This window comes from Lepidochelys kempii, chromosome 1, assembly GCF_965140265.1.
Source record: "Lepidochelys kempii isolate rLepKem1 chromosome 1, rLepKem1.hap2, whole genome shotgun sequence".
NCBI lineage: Eukaryota > Metazoa > Chordata > Testudines > Cheloniidae > Lepidochelys > Lepidochelys kempii.
In genome coordinates this window covers 136,197,548-136,218,961 of record NC_133256.1, presented here as the reverse complement: position 1 = coordinate 136,218,961, position 21,414 = coordinate 136,197,548, and the positions used below count along the sequence as shown (strand labels likewise).

Genomic DNA, 21,414 nt, shown 5'->3' with positions numbered 1-21,414 from the left:
CATGACTGCATAAACATCTGCTTTCTTACTTCTACGTCCTGTCCTGTCCTCGCAATTCCTTTGAAAAATACAGTAATACACTTGAGGATAGAATTTGGCCAGTGTCACTACAATTATTATTTCTTATTTCAAGAGAACATTTAAACCATTATTTAAGCATTAGTGTTTCACAGCATATTTTCAAACTCTTTACCTACAACAGGAGCAGGTGTAAAGTGAAAAGAGCTGGCAAAAACTCCAAGGTCCAGACTGGCTATACTGATCCTGGCCCCCAGGAGACCAACCCCACCTTCATTGACTGTGTTTTCCTTTTTGGTTTCTCCCACTCATCCTTGAATCTCAGGTATGGGGTGAGAAGGGACCAGGGTATAGAACAGTGGAAACAACACATGTAACAAGGACAATGGGGGATTGAGAGACATGAGAAGAGGGAAGGGAGGAAGGAGGCAATTAATAAAAATAAAATCATAGAGCTAACAAGACATATGCCTAGGATGCTCTCAGTTTTGCTTGCATCTCTGACCGCTTCCCACATCTGTTGTGTGTCCCATCAATTTAGACTGTAAGCTCTTCAGGGCAGGATATGTGCTGTGAGATTCCTAGCACAAGTTTGGGCAATGGATTAATAAAATTAAAAAATGGAAATGAATAATAATCTCCCTGTGTCTCAGATTTTCCATTTGTAACATGGGGATAATTATACTGCCCTGCGTCACAAGGATATTGCAAGGTTTAGTCCATCAGTGTTAGAACATCACTTTGAGATCTTTGGATGGAAGATGCAGTAGAAGTACAGAATATTATTCATGGCCCCCATCCTGAGGTCCTTAACTCAGGCACTGACTTATTTAAGGAACTCAGGATTAAGCCCAGTATTATTTTGTTGCCTATGTAGGTGGCTGGCTACCTTCGTAGGTGCCATACTCTATATTGCTAGGAGTGAACTGCAATGTGATCTGTGCTGAATGGCTGGTACTGTGACATCTCTTCAGAAATTGCGGAAAGATTTCTACAGTGTGGACCTTTGGGGGAATGGCTTAATAGCACAACGGCAAATGGGAAGTGCAGATGAAAAGAGGCAGTTCTGCAGTGTGGGTGAAATTCACTTAAAGTGCAAAGAGGCCTTGGCAAGGCTTTCTACACCACACACGACTTTAATGGGGATTTGTCTGAGCCTTCAGCCATGGCCAGCACTTTGAAAGTGGTTCTCTTCTGAATATTTTATGTGAGGTAGCCTGTTATTGGTAGTAAATGGTTAATCACTAACCTCCTCCTGAATTGGATCTTCAGCAGTGAGATTAAGTAACAGTGGCTTGGCATGATTTTCCTTAGTAGTTACGTAAGGTGAAGACAGAGAGTACATTTTGTTGCCCGTAGGAGCTGTGAGTGAACAGCCTGTGGGATATAAAGCAAATGGGCTTGTATCATTCGTAACAACCATTAAAAGTTATTCTTGGTTTAAGATTCCTGGTTGAAACAGTAATCAGAAACTGGGTTCCACAAAAACATATTTACTGTGGAAGAAACTAGTCTGTGTTCTAGCGTTCTCATATTGCAAACTCTAGAAAACAAGGAGTTCGACTTGGTGAATTCTGCCCTTTAAACACCACTAGTGGCACAATGCTGATTTACGCCAGCCGAGGAGCTAGCCCAACTATCTTATATAACCTTTGTTTGTTTGCAGCTGTTGTTTTTCCTCCCAGCAACCTGTCATAGAATGTTGAGCTTTATATAGGTAATTCAGTGAAAGGCAATATGCCTTCAATCACTTCCTTAAAGACAAGTGAGACAATTATGCTGATGCATCACATCAGTGCAGTGCCATGAGGTACAAACGGAGTAACACTGATGTGACTGGGAGGAGAATTTTGCTTTTCTAAGAGCTTGATCTGAGGCTATAGATCATTACCTAAATTCCAGATAAATGAAATAAAACAGTTAAAGCAATTATAAAATTCAGAGAGATTCTAGATAAAGCAAAGGTTGATCAAAGTTTATCAGTAACTTCATTACCAAAGTTGGTCACAATTTCATCTATCAGGGAGAGTTTTGATTCCTGTGGGTTAGCACTAATGCAAATTATGCATAATTATGCATAAACAAACTGAGTTTATGGTTTATTCTGTCACTCATTACTTCAGAGTGTTTAGAGAAGAGTTTTGAGAACTTGGAGATATCTGCCCTGGAATTAGAGAACAAGCTAATGTTTACTGATTAAATCTGTAGAGAACTGTGAGTGCAGCACCAGACACATTCTTTACTTTTAAATGAAACACAAATGTAACAATTTATAGGAAAAAGTGTAAACTTAGGGACCAGATGTTGGAAATGCTTATTCAGGTAATTTTGCTATTGAATTGGGTGGGAGTTTGTAGTAATCCCTTACCACAATTTATAGTGCCTCTCTACTGGTCTGACCTATCCTGCGGCCTGGTACGTATGGGTGAGTGAAGGGGTTTGCACTTGCTCTGCTGGAACAAGGTGCAAAGCTACTCAGAGGGAAAGGCGTTTATGCAAATGAGCTTCTTATCCCCCACAATCAGACCTCTATGGATCCTGGGCCTTCTCTCTTCCCCAGTTTCGGTTAAAAGGGTTATAACTCCAGTCCTTCATCTCTGCACATCTACTGCGGGGAAAAGATATGTTCAAGAATGGGCTCCCCACCATGAGAACAAAATAATCATAGTGCAGGTGCTGAGGAATCTCTTTAACATTATGTCCCCCTCCACTTGATCACTTTGGAGGTCTGGCCCAGTGGGCCCTGGACTCTGCTCCCAGATGACAGCTCTGGTTCAATGGCTCCTTTCAATCTCTCTGTGTGGCTGTCTTTCCTCTGGGAAAGAATTTTCCCTCTGTATTGAGTCAGTAAGATAGTGCGTGCATTTTAGTGCATATGGGCAGGTCAGAGTTTGTACCTATATCCCTAGGCAAGGGAACCGGTTGGGGAGTTGCATAAGCCTTGTAGAGCTATCTGTGAGGGCAAAATTTTTTCCCTTGGAATATGTACAGACCTCAGGGTTTCAGAACCTGGCTGGGTGGCACAGTTCCAATACTCTGCTTTCCATGGATGCACCAGGGTTGGGGATTAGCACCATACCTAACAAGGAACTAAGGTCCTGCTGGTCTTCAGCAATGTCACTAGCAGTACTGAAGTTGCAAAAGAGAGAGAGCAATTTTTGTTGGAGCTGCTCATCACATCACTAGGGGAAAGAAACTTCCTTGTTACGTGTTGGACTTCATGATGAAACACTTTAGTCCTGAAAGAAAAGGAGTACTTGTGGCACCTTAGAGACTAACCAATTTATTTGAGCATGAGCTTTCGTGAGCTACAGCTCACTTCATCAGATGCATGCCGTGGATGCATCCGATGAAGTGAGCTGTAGCTCACGAAAGCTCATGCTCAAATAAATTGGTTAGTCTCTAAGGTGCCACAAGTACTCCTTTTCTTTTTGCGAATACAGACTAACACGGCTGTTACTCTGAAACTTTAGTCCTGGATATTCCTTATTCATCGTCATCGTTTGCTCTATAATTTGAGGGAAAACAATTTTGCAGTTTAGGTCTTCTCTCTCACATATTGTTATCTGCAAAGGAAGAGGGAGAGATCTGCATTTGGGGCTCTAGGAAACTGTTCGTGGGAAAGGATCAGTTTCAACAAATTTCATGTTTTGAAATTTTTTTGGAAAAAATGTTTTGAAATTGTTGAAATTGGACATTGTGACATTTTCAAAATGAAAAATTCTGGATTTTTTTTTCTTCAGAACTACTTTTCATTTAGAAATGTAAGTTAATTATAATAAACAACATAGTATAAAAAGGTCAAAATCAAACAAAATTAGCCAAAACATTTTTCAGTTTGTTGATTCACAACAATTTTTCAAGATATTCAACTTTTTGTCCCAATTCAGAACGGGATAATATTTTGAAATCTTGAATTTTTTCTTGGGATGGGAAAACTATTTGGCAGCCACCCTAGTGTCATGTTCATATCTTGAGTGGTAAAAATTCCAACCCATCGTATCAAAAAGAATATACACTTAGAAGCTTGGGACAGGAGCACTATAAAGAATAAAAACAACAAAAACCTAGGATTTTTTGGTCAGTTCTTCACTGCAATAACCTGTTGCTTATGAAGTAATCTGTTTTAAATGTGTCAAGTTTACTTAGGTCATGTATCAACTGGCTGTCCCCAGCCCATTAGCTGGGAGCAGTCGTTGCTCACCTTTCTATGAACTGCTCTTATTTGTTTCTAGTATTTTTGATTTCTTTAAAACAGACAGGTAATAAGGGATTTGTGCAGTTTAATTATGTTCCAACTTTCAAAACTAACAAACCATTATGCTAATGAACTAATAACTAATTACTAATGAACATCATTAGCTAATTAATGACAAAGCAGTTACACTTGTTATTTTAAATGATTGAACTTGGTAGTTTTCAAACAACGTGGAACAGGTACAGTGACTGAGTGATTATTAGTGTCACATGTGCCTATGCATGGTGCAGATATGTTCACTTGTATAAGTACATTAAATGCCTTCACACCCTGTGGATGCACATATAAAAATGACGATAATAATATACTTAGGTTTCATAACTGAATATTCTGTAGCCATATCAATATGCATTTTAGACTCTGGTAGGATGGCAAGTGAAAATTCCCCCTTTTCAATGAGGGCAAAACCTTCCATTAAAGTCAAGGGCAAACTTCCTGTTGACTTCAGTGGGAACTGGATTTGTCTCAAGAGTGCATAAGAGGAAAGTTCAGTTTTTCTGCTCTCTCTCTCCTCTCCCTCACAATTGGCTTTTCCTCTTACCTGTTTTATGTGCCATGTTAGGTGGGTTTTGTTACCTGGTGCATGACTCTTCGGGGCTGACACTGAAGGTTTACTGGCTCATTTTATTTACTCTGATTTAATAATAATTAAAAAGAAAAAAAATCCTTTGGAAAATCAAGATGAAAAATGTTTACCTCTTGCTATTATTTTATGAATTTGTACTAGTCCTGTCTGTCCGTTTGGTTTCTGATTCCCACATAGTACAGTATGTAGCTCTTATCAGCTATGGACCAACAGGAATTTTGAACTTTGAATTAACATTCTCTGTGATATTGTATCTAAGTGATATTGCAAACTATGATGTGTGGACACATGCCCATTAGAAACTTCTGAGACCTCTCCCTCATTATTCCATGTTCCCTACCCTAGCCTGTGGTAGCAGCAGATCAGTTCAGTATCTAATAATGTGTATGCCTGTGTTTCATGCACTAAGCAGAAAGACAGAATGAAGAGTGATTGCAGAGATATCAGAGCAGATAGCTGGACTGATGCCCTGGTTTGGCGTGCGGCCTGACAGCTACAGTGTAAGCTGTCAGGCTTACATTGTAGCTGACTGAAATCAGAATCTCTGTCATGCCCAATAGGTAGCTGACTGAAATCAGAATCTCATATTTTGTTTATATTTAGGTGCTGTTTGATACATACAAAGTAAAAATCTCTGCCTGATGGCCAGCATGAGTCAAGTTACATGGTACAGCTCAGCCAGCGCTGTAAGCATCAAGCCGGACACTTCACTAAGAATGGCAACAGCAGCCACTCAGCTGATCACAGCGAGGAGCTACTGAAGGGGCTGTGAGACAAGTCAGACTCTGCGAGAACAAAATAGGGTTTGCAAGGGAGGAGCCAGGAGCTGCCACTGATGCTGTAGCAGCCCAGGCAGGGAAGGTGAGGGGGAACTGGCAGACCTGGAGGAGCAAGAGACATCTGCTATTATATAAGGCTTCATCTGCACATTACACAACAATTATGACGTGTTCACTATGTTCCCCCCTTACCCAGGGCCAGCAAAATCAACCCTGATTTCTCCATATAACAATATGTGTTATGTAGAGAACTTCTTACCCAATTGCTTCTCCTCTTCCTCCCAAATTGCTTGGATGCTGTCTCCTTGCCATCTCCAGAGCTTGGGACCCTCTGAAGAGGCTGTGGGATCTCAGCATGGTCTCAGGTATCACATGTTCCATGTCCTTATCTCTGCTGGAGCCTCCAAGTTAGTATTCTCCCTATCCCCTTGCTGTTCTTCACTTGAGCAGGCCAAGCTGTGTTTTTACTCTTGAACAGCATCCCAAACTAAGTTGAAGAGCAATCACCAAGAAATCTGTCCAATTCGCTATAGAATGGGCAGGTTTCCTCCCTGCCCTGGATATGCTGTTATTGTGTCAGGCCATATTATAGAGTCATAGAGTTCAAGGCCAGAAAGGACCTCCCGATCATCTAGTCTGACCTCCTATGTATCGCAAACTATCAACCCCACCCAGCACCCACACACTAAATCCAACAATGGAACTTAGACTGAAGTGTTACAGCCCACAGTAGACTAGACTATTATGTACCACAGGCAGGGAAATGATTACATGAGATACACCCAGATAATGCTGGCAAGTCACCCGCACCCACATGCTGCAGAGGAAGGCAATAAACCCTACAATCTAACCTGAAGGAAAATTCCTTCCTGATCCCACCAATGGTGATCAGTTAGACCATGGGTGAGCAAACTACGGCCCTGTCAAGGTTCCTCCCCCACTCTGAACTTTAGGGTACAGATGTGGGGACCTGCATGAAAACCTCCTAAGCTTTCTTTTACCAGCTTAGGTTAAAACTTCCCTAAGGTACAAATTAATTTTATCCTTTGTCCTTGGAATAACCACTGCCACCACCAAACTCTAACTGGGTTTACTGGGAAACGTAGTTTGGACATGTCTTTCCCCCCAAAATCCTCCCAACCCTTGCACCCCACTTCCTGGGAAAGGTTTGGTAAAAATCCTCACCAATTTGCATAGGTGACCACAGACCCAAACCCTTGGATCTGAGAACAATGAAAAAGCATTCAGTTTTCTTAGAAGAAGACTTTTAATAGAAATTGAAGTAAATAGAAGTAAAGGAATCACCCCTGTAAAATCAGGATGGTAGATACCTTACAGGGTAATTAGATTCAAAACATAGAGAATCCCTCTAGGCAAAACCTTAAGTTACAAAAAAGACACACAGACAGAGAGAGTCATTCTATTCAGCACAATTCTTTTCTCAGCCATTTAAAGAAATCATAGTCTAACACATACCTAGCTAGATTACTTACTAAAAGTTCTAAGACTCCATTCCTGATTTATCCCCGGCAAAAGCAGCATATAGACAGACGCTTTGTTTCTCTCCCTCCTCCCAGCTTTTGAAAGTATCTTGTCTCCTCATTGGTCATTTTGGTCAGGTGCCAGCGAGGTTACCTTTAGCTTCTTAACCCTTTACAGGTGAGAGGATTTTTCCTCTGGCCAGGAGGGATTTTAAAGGGGTTTACCCTTCCCTTTATATTTATGACAGGCCCGCAGGCTGGATCTGGCCCGTGATCTGTTTTAAGCCGGCCTATGAGCCGCACCATGCAGCTCAGCCCCGCTCCAGTGTTTCAGCCAGGGCGGGGGCAGCACCAGCAGCTCAACCCCGCTCCGATGCTCTGGCTGGGGAGCGCTGGGTCAGGGCCACACCATGCAGCTCAGGCCTGCTCCGGTTGGGGCCGCACCACGCGGCTCCTGGAAGCTGCGGCATGGCCCTGCTCCGGCTCCTATGCACTCCAATGGAAGCTGCAGGGGTGGTGCCTGCGGATGGGGCAGCGTGCAGAGCCGCCTGGCCATGCCTCCGCGTAGGAGCCAGAGAAGGGATGTGCCACTGCTTTCGGGAACTGCTTGAGGTAAGTGCCGCTCAGATCCTGCACCCCCTGAGCCTCTCCCCATGCCCCAACCCCCTTCCCCAGCCCTGATCCCCCTCCTGCTCTCCAAACCCCTTGATCCCAGCCTGGAGAACCCTCCTGCACCCTAAACCTCTCATCCCCAGCCCCACCCCAGAGCCCTCACCCCCAGCCAGAACCTGCACCCCTTTCCGCACCCCTGCCCCAGCCCTGATCCCCCTCCCGCCCTCCGAACCCCTCGGTCCCATCTCAGAGCACCCTCCTACACCCCAAACTCCTCATCCCCAGTCCCACCCCAGAGCCCGCACCCGGTCCCACACTCCAACCCCAATTTTGTGAGCATTCATGGCCCGCCATGCAATTTCTATTCTCCGGTGTGGCCCTCGGGACAAAATGTTTGCCCACCCCTGAGTTAGGCCCTGAGCATGTCAGCAAGAACCAGGCAGCCAAGCACCTGAGAGAGAGAATGCTCGGTGCCACCTCAAAGCCCTGGCCAACCCTGCTGAGTGTCCCATCTCCAGCCATGGCCATCCCTCAATTTTCAGAGTAAGAGAGAAAAAAAGTTCCCAGAATACACTGAAAGGCGGAATCCCTTCCTGACTCCTGCCCTTAACATTTTCCTGCATTACTTGCTGAACTGAGTGATGCCTTGGTCAGCAAGGGATTTGGAACCAGCTGACAGATTGAGTGTTCTGAATTACAGATTTCAGCTATGACTGGATCTCCTTGTTGTCCCAGATGGTCACCAATTCCCCCACAACTGCCTCTGGACAGCTGGCAGCACAGCCATAGGAATCCTTCTCCTGAGAATTGTTGGTAAATAACAATGCTGCGGAAGAAGCTGGTGCTGAGATCTGGGACAGGCATCTTGGGTGGTCACAATGTGGTGGTTGTCAGGCCAAATTTCTCTAATGTAGGGAAAGCTCAAGTTTAAACCTCTACTAATTCATATCACAATAAAGGTTTACCCTCTGTGAAAATACTGTAGAATGTGCAAAGTGGAATTCCTGTCTACATTGCAAATAATAGTCTACATTATGAAATATTTTCACTTACTGGTGCACTTTTTCATATCCTATAAATAAGTCAGAAAGTTTAAAGGATTTCATAATGAAGTCATTTTGTGATATAATTCAGAACTCTACCTGATAGATTGAGAACAAGGTACAAAATGTATATGTAATGTTCTGCATGTGGCACATTACATAGATCCTCAGCTAAAAGAGACTTGAGCTGCCTCTTGGTAAATTACCTTGGAAAACCCAAGATATTATCACTTAGAATGTCCCAGGTTTATCCTTCTTAATTCCGTTACAAATGGCCTTTCTCTAGGCACTGACCTAATACAAATAATAAACAATAAAATAACAATGAACTCTTATTCTTTTTCTTCTTTGTTTCTGGTAGTGCTCACACTGTGCTAAGCCCTTCCCAAATAGAAAAGAAGGCATTGCAATGCTTAAGAGACTTAGGAGCCTAAGTATCATTTTCAAAAGTGACTCAGTCACTTAAAAGCGTAAGTCCCATTGACTAAGGGCCAGATTTTCAAATATATTTAGGTGCCTAAAGATGCAGATAGGTACTTAGTGGGATTTTCAAAAGCACATGAGCAAGTTAGGTGCTTAACTCCCATTAATTTCAGTAGGAGTTAGGCACCTAAATACCTGGCTCCTCCCTTGCAAACCCTGAGGATCTGGGCCTACAGGTCTGTCTACACAGCAAAGAAAAGCCCATGGCTGGCCTGTGCCAGCAGACTCAGGCTTGAGGGGCTCTGGCTGCAGGGAAGTTTCACTGCTGTGTAGATGTCTAGGCTTGGGCTGTAGCCTGAGCTCTGGAACCTTCCCACCCAGCAGAGTCCTTGAACCCCATCTTCAGCCCAAGCCCGGAAGTCTACACAGCAATGAAACAGTCCCACGGTCTGGGCCCCGAGAGCCTGCATCAGCTGGCATGGGCCAGCTGCGAGGTGGGGTTCTTTGCTGTGTAGACATACCCTAAGAGGCCAAGCAGCAACATTACACTATCATAGAATCATAGAATATCAGGGTTGGAAGGGACCCCTGAAGGTCATCTAGTCCAACCCCCTGCTCGAAGCAGGACCAATTCCCAGTTAAATCATCCCAACCAGGGCTTTGTCAAGCCTGACCTTAAAAACCTCTAAGGAAGGAGATTCCACCACCTCCCTAGGTAACGCATTCCAGTGTTTCACCACCCTCTTAGTGAAAAAGTTTTTCCTAATATCCAATCTAAACCTCCCCCACTGCAACTTGAGACCATTACTCCTCGTTCTGTCATCTGCTACCATTGAGAACAGTCTAGAGCCATCCTCTTTGGAACCCCCTTTCAGGTAGTTGAAAGCAGCTATCAAATCCCCCCTCATTCTTCTCTTCTGCAGGCTAAGCAATCCCATCTCCCTCAGCCTCTCCTCATAACTCATGTGTTCTAGATCCCTAATCATATTTGTTGCCCTTCGCTGGACTCTCTCCAATTTATCCACATCCTTCTTGTAGTGTGGGGCCCAAAACTGGACACAGTACTCCAGATGAGGCCTCACCAATGTCGAATAGAGGGGAACGATCACGTCCCTCGATCTGCTGGAAATGCTCCTACTTATACATCCCAAAATGCCATTGGCCTTCTTGGCAACAAGGGCACACTGCTGACTCATATCCAGCTTCTCGTCCACTGTCACCCCTAGGTCCTTTTCCGCAGAACTGCTGCCTAGCCATTCAGTCCCTAGTCTGTAGCGGTGCATTGGATTCTTCCATCCTAAGTGCAGGACCCTGCACTTATCCTTATTGAACCTCATCAGATTTCTTTTGGCCCAATCCTCCAATTTGTCTAGGTCCTTCTGTATCTTATCCCTCCCCTCCAGCATATCTACCACTCCTCCCAGTTTAGTATCATCCGCAAATTTGCTGAGAGTGCAATCCACACCATCCTCCAGATCATTTATGAAGATATTGAACAAAACTGGCCCCAGGACCGACCCTTGGGGCACTCCACTTGATACCGGCTGCCAACTAGACATGGAGCCATTGATCACTAGTCCTACACTGACTTTGTTTCTTCCTAAGAGATAAGGTCAGGTTGTGTCTCACTGAATTTGCAAACTCTTTTTGTAGATTATCATCAATCTATTAAAGGATTTGCAGATCTTGGACTTCCTCTGACACTGTGAGACTATAGATAATAATCAGCGGTATCATGGACAGCATACTGGGGAAATATTAACTAAAAGTAAAAGCCTTTTATAAGAAGACCATAAAATGCTACTAGTAATTATGTTTCTCCAAAGTTAACCATTAACTTCTGTTTATTTGCCTTTTTAAAGCTATTTTCATTTTTGTCCTTCACTGGATAAAAACAATAAAAGATCCAGCAAATTGGATTCTCCCTTTTTCCCCTAGCACACACCTATGTGCAAAGGCTGTTGAGACAGAAGCTGATGAGGAAGCTTATTTGAGGGAACCTAACTCAATCAGTGGATCTTGGCTCAAAGGAAGTATGTTGGTCCATCTTTGGCTTCTTTGCAGTCTCGCTGCTGTTGCTACATCACAGGATACAACACAAGAGGCCAGCAACTTTTTGTCTCAATTCAATGTACGAGCAGAAGACCTGTCTTATGCAAGTTCACTTGCCTCCTGGGACTACAACACCAACATCACAGATGAGAACGCTGAAAAGATGGTGGGTACATAATGCGGACTCGGAATGCTTGCTTTTATATTAGAAATATTATAACTACATTATATTTTATTGTATTGCTGTAGATAGATATATAGGAATTGCTAATGAATAAGGAACTAGGGATGGGTTCAATTTTGGATTTTAGTTTAGTAGTTACTGAAAATTTTCTGATGGTCATTTGGCGGGTTATGTGAGTTAGATTTAGGTCACTAACTCATTTCACGGTGAATGATTGTCTGCCTCAGAACACTGTCGCTATTCTGATAGATTAGCATCCTTAGCAATCACCAGTGGAATAGGTAGAATTGTACTGTGAGGAAAATGTAATGAATACATAGATTTCCAGATTCCCAAGGCCTGATGTCCTGACTAATAGAAGCTAGTATATAGCCACAGGAAGGACAGTGACAGTTGTGCTTGCCCATCTCACAATAAGATTCACTGTCTCCCAGTCTCTAACTATCCAGCCTCTGCTCAGCCTCTAGCTATGCAGTACGATCACCTGCCCCTCTAGACAGATATCATATGCTGTGACAGCATTCAACCGTAATCTGACTGGTCACTGAGGATTCAGTGCTGCAGCCATATTCGAAAGCATCTACTATTCTTGGAATCTTGAAAATCAATGGAAAATATTGTGGTGAATTTTGTAGCTACACTTTAAAGCAAACTAGTTTCTAAATAAACATTATGGCATGTGATGACGCAGTGTAATCTCAATAGACCTAATTTTGAATAAAGGTATAACCCAGAATCACCACACCCAGTGAAGTCTTACTACTTAATGAAAACATGGTTTAAGTGTAACATTTCTTAATTAAAATATAGTCCCTGATTGCAGGATGAAATCCTCCTGGCTAATCGTGGGTCTGTGACATTCTGAAACACATAAAATTGAAGCTCCATTTAGCAGCTTTAAGCAATAGGATAAGATGGTGGCTCAGTGTGATACCAGTAATGAACACAAGTATGATGGTGCTCAGGGATGGTGCCTCTAGTTGTCCCTCGTGCATGCACTATTGTGATGCCACCAGTGACAGTGGTATGGCCCCATCTGCTAAAGGGACAGAGTTAACGAAAGGTGCCCTCAGTGGCTTACTCAAACCCACTTTTTTTATAGAATGGGGTCACCCATCCATAATCACACAACCTTTCGCCCACTCCTCAACCAGTTCTCCAAATGGGTGGGGACAGCCTATGCACTCAACCAGCCCGTCTCATGGAGAGGTACCGGCTGGCAACCCAACTTCCCCCAGCTGGCTCTTCTCATTGGGCAGAAAATGCCCCTTCTCCGCCTGATCCCCAACTTGCTTGGTCATCCCCACTGGGATCAAATAATGTAAAAAATACATTTGCATACTAATAAATTTTACTCTGGTTGGGTATCAAACACCAGGACTGAGGTGTTAAAAAGAAAATGATCCCCATTTTTGCTCATTCCCAAAGAATAAAGAAAAAAAAGACATTGCCAACATATTCATACATAGTTCTGAATGTCTGCATGCTGGGTGGTAATTATCTTCTGATGAGTCATTAGCAAGGAGCTATGATAACCGTAAGTACAATGGCCCTTAAACGTCATGAAACATACAGAAGGGAGATTAGAAGTGTCCTAAGATTCCAAACCAAACCTGCATGTGCTCATTGTCCATAACAAAAGATGGAAATGAAAAATGGCTCTTCTAGTGACTGCCGAAATCCAAATAATGTTAAGTGCTAAGGGTTGCACTGCGTCTGTGAGCCAGCTTGTCTTGTAGAGTATAGACACACAGAGTTGGTGCAAGCAACTGCATGTTGTGGGTTCATATTCTCCATGTACAGTTTAGGATCTTAAACTGCATTTGGGAGTGTGTGGTCTTCCACGTCCAATCAGTAAGAATGAATTATTATAACTTTGTGAAGATTAAATATTTGTGTAATCACATAATTACTAGCAGTGACATGGCAGTTATGATTTATTACTTCTATTGTAGCAGCACTCAAAGGACTCAGTCAGGATCATGATTCTTGAGCTATGGACTATTTAAATGCATAGGTAGGAATGCCCCATACCCCAAAGAGCTTACAGTCTAACTCAGGGGTGGGAAAACTACGGCCCACAGGCCACATCTGGCCCATCTGACCTTTTAATCCAGCCCTCGAGCTCCCACCGGGGAGTGGGGTTGGGAGCGATGCTTTCCGCGCTTTGGTGCTCCAGCTGGGGAGCGGGGACGGGGGCTTGCCTTGCTCCACTCCACGTGGCTTCTGAAAGCAGGGGCAGCCAGCTACATGCTGCCCCCTCCCCAAGTGCCGTCTCTGCAGCTCCCATTGGCCGGGAACCACGGCCAATGGGAGCTGCGGGGGTGATGCCTGTGGATGGGGCAGCGCAATGTGGCCCCTCCTCCATGTGGGAGGCAGAGGGAGGACGGGCCGCTGTTTCCAGGAGCCACTTCATGTAAGGGCTGCCTGGATCCTGCACCATCCTTTCTCAACCGCCTGTCCCAGCCCTGATCGCCCTCCAAATTCTTTGATCCCAGCCTGAAGCCCCCTCCTGCACCCCAAACCCCTCATCCCCAGCCCCACCCCAGAGTCTGTACCCCAAGCCGGAGCCCTCATCCCCCCCTGTGCCCCAATCCCCTGCCCCAGCCAGCCCTCCATACAGTTTCCATACCAAGATGTGGCCCTCAGGCCAAAAAGTTTGCCCACCCCTGGTCTAAGTTAAGACAGCATGCAACACCCACATGCAACAAATACAGGAGGGAAGGAGGATGAGGGAAGCGGTAATAAGTATGTATGGTTACATAAACCAGCTATGTGCACAGCTTGATGGTTCTGAATCCATTAAAACTGGTTTGTTTGTTTTGGGGAGAGGGTATTGGCTACTTGATTACTATTTTTCCAAATACAAATAATTTGAAAAGCTCTACATTTGAGAATAAATTGAATCCAAAATGTTCTAGTTATTTTCATTTTATAGTAGAAATATTTCCAAAGCTAATGAGAGAACTAGCAAAATCCACAAAACTAATTCTTCATGCAAGGAATGTTTTCTCCCCTAAAACCTATTATCTTGCTGGATTTCTTACAAATGAGTAATTCAGACTTTAATTAATCTGTTTTAGAATGAAGCAGGAGCCAAATGGTCTGCATTCTATGATGAAGCATCCAACAATGCCAGCAAGTATGCAATAGATAAAATTATGGATCCTATTGTCAAACTCCAACTTCAGTCTCTTCAGGACAAAGGAACATCAGCGCTATCCGAGGAAAAATACAGTGAAGTAAGTTGCTAAACGTATGTAGGCTGTCCCAAGAGTTGAAATACATTTCAAAAGGTCTCTGGCAGTGGTTATAATATTATTCCTAGTCTTTGTTTATCCCAGCAACATATTAAATCCCAACAGTGTAGTCTTGTTGTGAACGATATGTCTTTTATTAGCTAATATTACATATGTGCACATTTAATTTATTGCTAGTTTATATTGTGCATTAAATATCTACAAGTTTAGATCATTACATGAACTCATTGAATACACAATATGTTACATACAATTAAGCAACACGCATGTGTCTGTATAGCATAGTCAATGGGACTGCTCACATAAGAAAAATTATATACACACTTATGTGCTTTGTAGGGTCAGGATCTTGGGGAATAAGTAGAAACACAAATGACAAGAATGCATTCAATGAAATTCAAAGGTGGCAAATTTACAACTAAGACAAGGAAATAATTGTTCAGATGTGTAATTACCACAAAGTGGTTGAAGCCAAAAATCTAGGAAGATTCAAAATGGGACTGGGCATTTATATGGCTATCAAGACTATCCAGAGTTATGCCTAATGACTATGCACATATCCGAAGGGATATTGAACTTTGTGCTTCAGGGCTTAAGCCAGTCTCTAGCTACTGGAGATCAAGATGAGATCTGATGTGGAGGCAGATTATCCTACATCCGTCTACTGCGGGGTTCTTACACGTTCCTCTGAGGCATCTAGTGTTGGCCACTGTCAGAGACAGGTTGGACCTTGGGTCTGATCCAGTCTGGCAATTCCTGTGTTCAGAGACAGGCAGATTGTCTGTGAGCAATTCCAAATGGTTCAGGCAAATATTTTGTATAATTGTAGTGTTGCAGTGGCAGCATTGTGGTTGTGAGTGATCAGGCATTTCCATCTTTATCCTCTATTTTTAGGCACTTATAGCTTTCCAGAAGGAAGACTCACTGGGCTGAAATTGTTCATGCTGGTTCTCAGCTCAAAGGCGACTTTCTGTACTGTTTGACAGAACTCCATTTGTGTATTTTTAAATTTTCTGATTGTGACCCCCACACACACACACACAATCATTTTTCATGCTTACAGAAATTGCTCAAACATTTTTTTTCCCTCTTGGATAGCTCAGAATAGCTCTGGTACAAAATATAAAAGCGAGCAGGTTTGTGAATTGGGGCTATGTCTGTACAACTTATGAATTCTGGTTGATATTATGAAGTTGTATTATGAAAAACTGCGATATCATTTGTGCCTATATGTACGTGGATCCACTATTGCTGACAGGGCCTGTAGCAGACAGAAATAATAGAAGGTGCTTACCAAGGGAGAACGGCTAGGTGTGCTCACTACAGGTGGCAATGAGGTAAAGAGATTTCAAAAATATGGTGGAGATTTCAAAGGGGGGAAGTCCTCCAGTATCTGTGACCTTTAGGCAGTGGAGTTTACAATTGTGTCCAGAGTGATCACTGTTAGAGGGAGTTGGGCATTATGAAACAGCTGGTGGAGGACTGTTAACGTTGACATGGGTCATACAGTGTCTGCACTCATCCTGTGTTGACCTCAGCAGGTGAACCATGATTTTATGCCATTCGGTGAGGTGGTTTTACTGTGTTGCCGTAGTGGGGCACTTAAGTTGGCTGGAGACAAATCTGAGACACATACACATATAGGTCAATACAGGGTGACTTATGATGACCTAACTTTGTAGTGTAGACCAGGCCTAAGGCTCAGTGATCCTATTCAGATGCAATCATCTGGGACAATGGATGAGTGGCAGCCTTAGGAAACCAGTTTAGCTGACTCCTCTGATGAGGTGTGTGATAAAGTAGCAGTGGAAAGCTACCAGGAGGAGAACAAAGTCAATCAAGTGACTGGGAGGAGTTTAAATAAGAAATCCACAGGCAGGTTCAAGAGACAGGAAAAGGAAGCATGGGGCATGAAAGAGGAAGGTCACAGAAGTTAGGTAAGGGGCTCCAGGAGGGAGAGACTACCAATCATGTAACAGCCTTCAGGAGGCAGAGGTCACCCTGCCTGCCTTCTTGGAATCAGATGGTCCCTAAGGACTCGCAAGGGAAGGGTGTTATAGGAAGGGGTATGCCTTTAGGGTTAACTGTTTTGTGTGATCTGTATTCTCCTCTGCTTTACATGATTAAGTATAAAAGAGTATTAAGGTGTTAGACTCCATGCAAAGTTTGTGTGTGTGTGTGTTGATTGCTTCACAACTGCTGTGTGCCCCTGAAAGAGTTAAACTGTAGCCAGAAGCTTCACACTTTGGGATGGAGTTCTGAGAGAGGGTGTGTTTGAGTAACTGGGGTATCTTGCAGGTCAGTGCTGTTTCTGGAGGGCAAGGGCACGTGGGATAAGGAGCTGGGTTTCTGAGAAGGGGTAACAGACTAAGGGTTGGTGACCAGGAATTGTGCTAAACAGGACAAGGGGGAAACAGTGCTGCAATCTGCTGAGGCTCCAGAAGCTTAACATGCCCTAGAGGATCGAAAGCAGAAGAAGCTGTGGATTCCTCTCACAGCAATCCTTGTGAGTGACCGTGAAGGGGCAGTATATAGTCCTCAATGAGGGAATATGCTTTACTTGGCACTGGAAAAGTTGAGGATAGTTGAGAAAGAAAGACGTTAACTATAGATAAGTGAAAAGAGAATTCTCTGTAGCACAACTGTAGAGGCTGAGATGGAGCTGAATATTTTGAGATGCATTTGGCCTTCAGCTGAAGCAAGACATAAACATTAAATTCTGTGTAAAGCCACAGTAAACAGATTCACATAAGCTACCTTATGTATCATTAAAAAATACAACAATCAACCTGTCTGTATCTGGAAAAGGGACCTTTCCCCTCCATTAAAACATATGTACTGTATACTTACCTAGAAACCCTTGGCATGAGTGCCATATACATAAAATGCATTGTTAATCTTTATGATGATGATGTATCTGAAGGGTTTTGTGGAGTCACTTAGTATCCACTCAAAAGATATTACATTATCTGTCTTGTCCAAGTAGGCTCCAACTTAGCAAAGCATTTAAGCAAATGCTTAAATTCATTTTTACTCAAGTACAGTGCTTAAGCACATGCTAAACTGCCTTGCTGATAGGGATAGGCTGCTGTACTGAGATTTTAAGGACTAACAGTTATGAAATATTTATCATTTTGTATTTATTGTTTTCTTTTTAATGGGCTTTTTTTGTATTTAAATTGCAGCTGAAAACTATTTTAAGTACAATGAGCACCATCTACAGCACTGGGACTGTGTGTAAACCTGATGATCCATTTAACTGCTTGCCGCTGGAGCCAGGTACAGTATAGACAATGTCTATCCTGTGTCCTTTACATTAACAGGTTTCAAGAAGAGTCAAACAGAGCAGAGAGGAGGTTTTTAATTGTGAAAGATCAAAATTTAGGTTTAATAGATCTCTGTTCTCCAAATGCTCTTATTTTATAAAGCTTATGTTGTTGGTGGTGTGGTTTTTATCTCCCAGTACAATTTTGCTGTGACTTTTCACACATGAAAATAATTTAGTGAAATAGCATGAGTTGCAGAGTTCATGGTCCTCCATCTGGTTTGCTCAAAATTACATGCCCCGTTTCAAATGATGTAGGTTTGTGTGGCCAAAACTTGGCTGTGGCTTCTAATGTTGCAGAGTAGCCTGTGCTAACTTTACATCACTTGGGGGTTCTGCCATACTGGAGGAGTTTTATCAAATTCTATCAAAAGAGATAGAAGTTCTATTGGCGGACTTCAAGCCAGATTCTGATTTCTGTTACATTGGTGTAAGTACAGAAAACTGCACTAACTTCAGTGAAATTATAGGGTCACACTTGTTTTACCTGAATCACTAACTGGCCCCATATCTCAGGGCAAAAAAGCTGAAATGGAAACAAATAAAACATTTCCTTCAATAAACCAAAACGTTCAGCTACAGCATGACTGGTTTTACCCAAAATGTGTATTCTGCTGTTTTCATTCTTCCCGGTTTTCCTGTTGGTTTTTTAATGTAGAATGACAAGTACTTAAAGAATTCATCTTGTATTTATGGCTCTGGTTCTTTTTTTTAAATGACGACAGGGCTAGATGCTATTATGGCTAGCAGCACTGATTACTCTGAGAGACTATGGGCATGGCAAGGCTGGAGAGCTGAAGTTGGCAAGAAGATGAGACCGTTATATGAACGTTATGTTGAGTTGGAAAATGAGGCTGCAAGACTTAATAGTAAGTTACAATTGCAATTATTTTGTCCTTCAGAAACACAGAAGGCCTGATTCTCCATAGCCCTTCATACCTTGTGCAGTCATTTGTGTCCAAACAAAGCCAGGATCTTCCACACACTGGTGGGTAGCCTTGTGCACGCACTTTGAACTCTCTTTATACATGTGTAATCTGCAAAGTCCTGGTCTAAACTTAAAAGTTGGTTAACATAGATACGTCCTGTGAAAAATCCACACCCCTGACCAATGTAGCTACGCCAACCTAACCCCACAGTGTAGACACAGCTGTGTCAATGGAAGAATGCTTCAGTTGACATAGTTCCCATCATTCAGGGTGGTTCTGCCTTACACCAACAGAAAAAACCCTTGTGTCAGTGTAGGCTGTGTCCACACCAGGGAGCCATGCTGGCATAGCTACGGTGAAATACCCATGCTGGTATAGTCTCTGTAGTATAGACATACCCTAAGGTTTTTGATTTCAAAAGGGCGCGCTTTGAGAAATTACTGGAGCTAGGTAGTGAAGTCAACTGCACAGAAGAGCTCAGGGACTTAGAAGTGGAGGCGGCTTGGAATTTCTTTAAGTCAGAGGTGCAAAAACGATGTGGAATTTGCAACCCAAGCAAGGGGAAATAACTAGTAACAAAGGGCTGTGGACCTAATGAGATGAATAACAACCTCAGAAAGGATATTCATGGTAATTAGAGAGCCTACAAAGAATGGAAGATGGGATTGATCAGCAAAGAAAGCTATGTCTCGGAGGTCAGAAAGTGTAAGGATAGAGAGAGAACTGCCAAAAAGCCAAGCTGAGTTAGACCATGCCAAGGAAATTAAAACAATTAGTAAAAAGTTCTTTAACCATATAAATAAAAGAACAAGAAAAGAAGTGAGGCCACTATGCTTTGAGGATGGGGTAGAGGCTAAGGCTAATCTAGGTGTGGCCCAACAACTCTCAGCTCAGTTTTCCATAAGGAAGATAAAGTAGAACAATGGGAGGATGGCCAATAGGAATGAGTGTACAAAAATGGAAATTACCACCTCTGAAGTGGTAGCAAAAACCAGAGCTTAATGCTCTCAAATCAGGGAAACTAGATAATGGAGGTAAACAGAAAAAGGGATAAAATGCAACATGGGTTTACCAAAGGTAGATCATGTCAGACTAATCTGGTATTTTTGATGAAATAACTAGGAACTGGCTAAAGGGGAGACAACAAGTTGTACTGAAAGGAGAGCTATCAGGCTGAAGGACAGTTACTAGTGAAGTTCCTTCTGGATCTGTCTTGGGGCAGAGAGCCAACTCATGAGGGGCGACTAAAAAAGCTTGGTTTGTTTAGCCTGGAAAAACAAAGGCTGAGGGGAGGATAGGATTTCTGTCTAAAAATACAGCAGGGCAGTAAACACCTGGGAGGGTTGAAAAGCTGTTTAAGTTAAATGACAATGTTGGCACAAGAACAAGTAGGTATAAACTGACTATGAATAAATTTAGGCGGGAAATTAGAAAAAGGTTTCTAACCATCGGAGGAGTGAGGTTCTGGAACAGCCTCCCAAAAGGAGTAGTAGGGGCAAACAACTTAACTAGATTTTAAGATGGATCTGGATCATTTTATGAATGGGATTATATGATGGGGTTGCCTGCAGTAGCAGGGACTGGATTCGATGACCCAGGAGGTCCTGTGCAGTCTGACAACCCATGTTCCTATGTGACTAACTGTACAAGGCAGCGGAGAATCAGGCCAGTGATCCGACCAGATACATTTCACCAGTCTTACACCATAACGAAGAGGTCTGTCTTTGTTGGCATTTTATCTCACTCCCATAACACCACAGTATCTTTCACTACCTAAAGTGAAGCCAGTAATTCGCCTAGGTGAGGTGCAGATGCAGCTATTATCTGAGCAGTTGAAGGAATTTTTAATTTAAGGCACAAAAGATTATGCAGTGTGATGCTTTTCAGAGATCTTCTTACCACCAATCAGAGAGGATCATCCTCTCAAGAAACAGCAGCCTGGATGGGTTGTTTTTATCCTGAGAGCTTCTATGATAGATCATACCATAGCATATAAATAATACCTAGCAAGGTGTAGCTACATCATATGAACATAAGAACAGCCATACTGGGTCAGGCCAAAGGTCCATCTAGCCCAGTATCCTGTCTTCCAACAGTGGCCAATGCCAGGTGCCCCAGAGGGAATGAACAGAACAGGTAATCATCAAGTGATCCATCCCCTGTTGCCCATTCCCAGCTTCTGGCAAACAGAGGCTAGGAACACCATCCTTGCCCATCTTAGTTAACAGCCATTGATGGACCTATCCTTCATGAACTTATTGAGTTCTTTTTTGAACCCTGTTATAGTCTTGGCCTTCACAACATCCTCTGGCAAAGAATTCCACAGGATGACTGTGCATTGTGTGAAGAAATACTTCCTTTTGTTTGTTATAAACCTGCTGCCTATTAATTTCATTTGGTGCCCCTAATTCTTGTGTTATGACAAGAAGTAAACAACACTTCCTTATTTACTTTCACCACACCA

At 42.9% G+C, this 21,414-nt stretch overlaps 1 protein-coding gene across 5 annotated transcripts in view; it reads left to right on the top strand.

The window, feature by feature from the left end:
- Positions 1-21,414, top strand: part of ACE2 (angiotensin converting enzyme 2) — a 106,284-nt gene that overhangs the window by 56,434 nt on the left and 28,436 nt on the right. For 4 of the 5 annotated variants that reach the window (XM_073355720.1, XM_073355714.1, XM_073355704.1 and 1 more), the window contains 4 exons: positions 11,139-11,418; positions 14,520-14,678; positions 17,882-17,975; positions 18,747-18,890. In XM_073355720.1, coding sequence (XP_073211821.1) covers positions 11,139-11,418; positions 14,520-14,678; positions 17,882-17,975; positions 18,747-18,890 — 677 coding nt within the window. Of the gene's footprint in view, positions 1-5,469; positions 5,724-11,138; positions 11,419-14,519; positions 14,679-17,881; positions 17,976-18,746; positions 18,891-21,414 lie in introns of those variants that run through there. The other variant, XM_073355727.1, reaches the window with a different exon arrangement.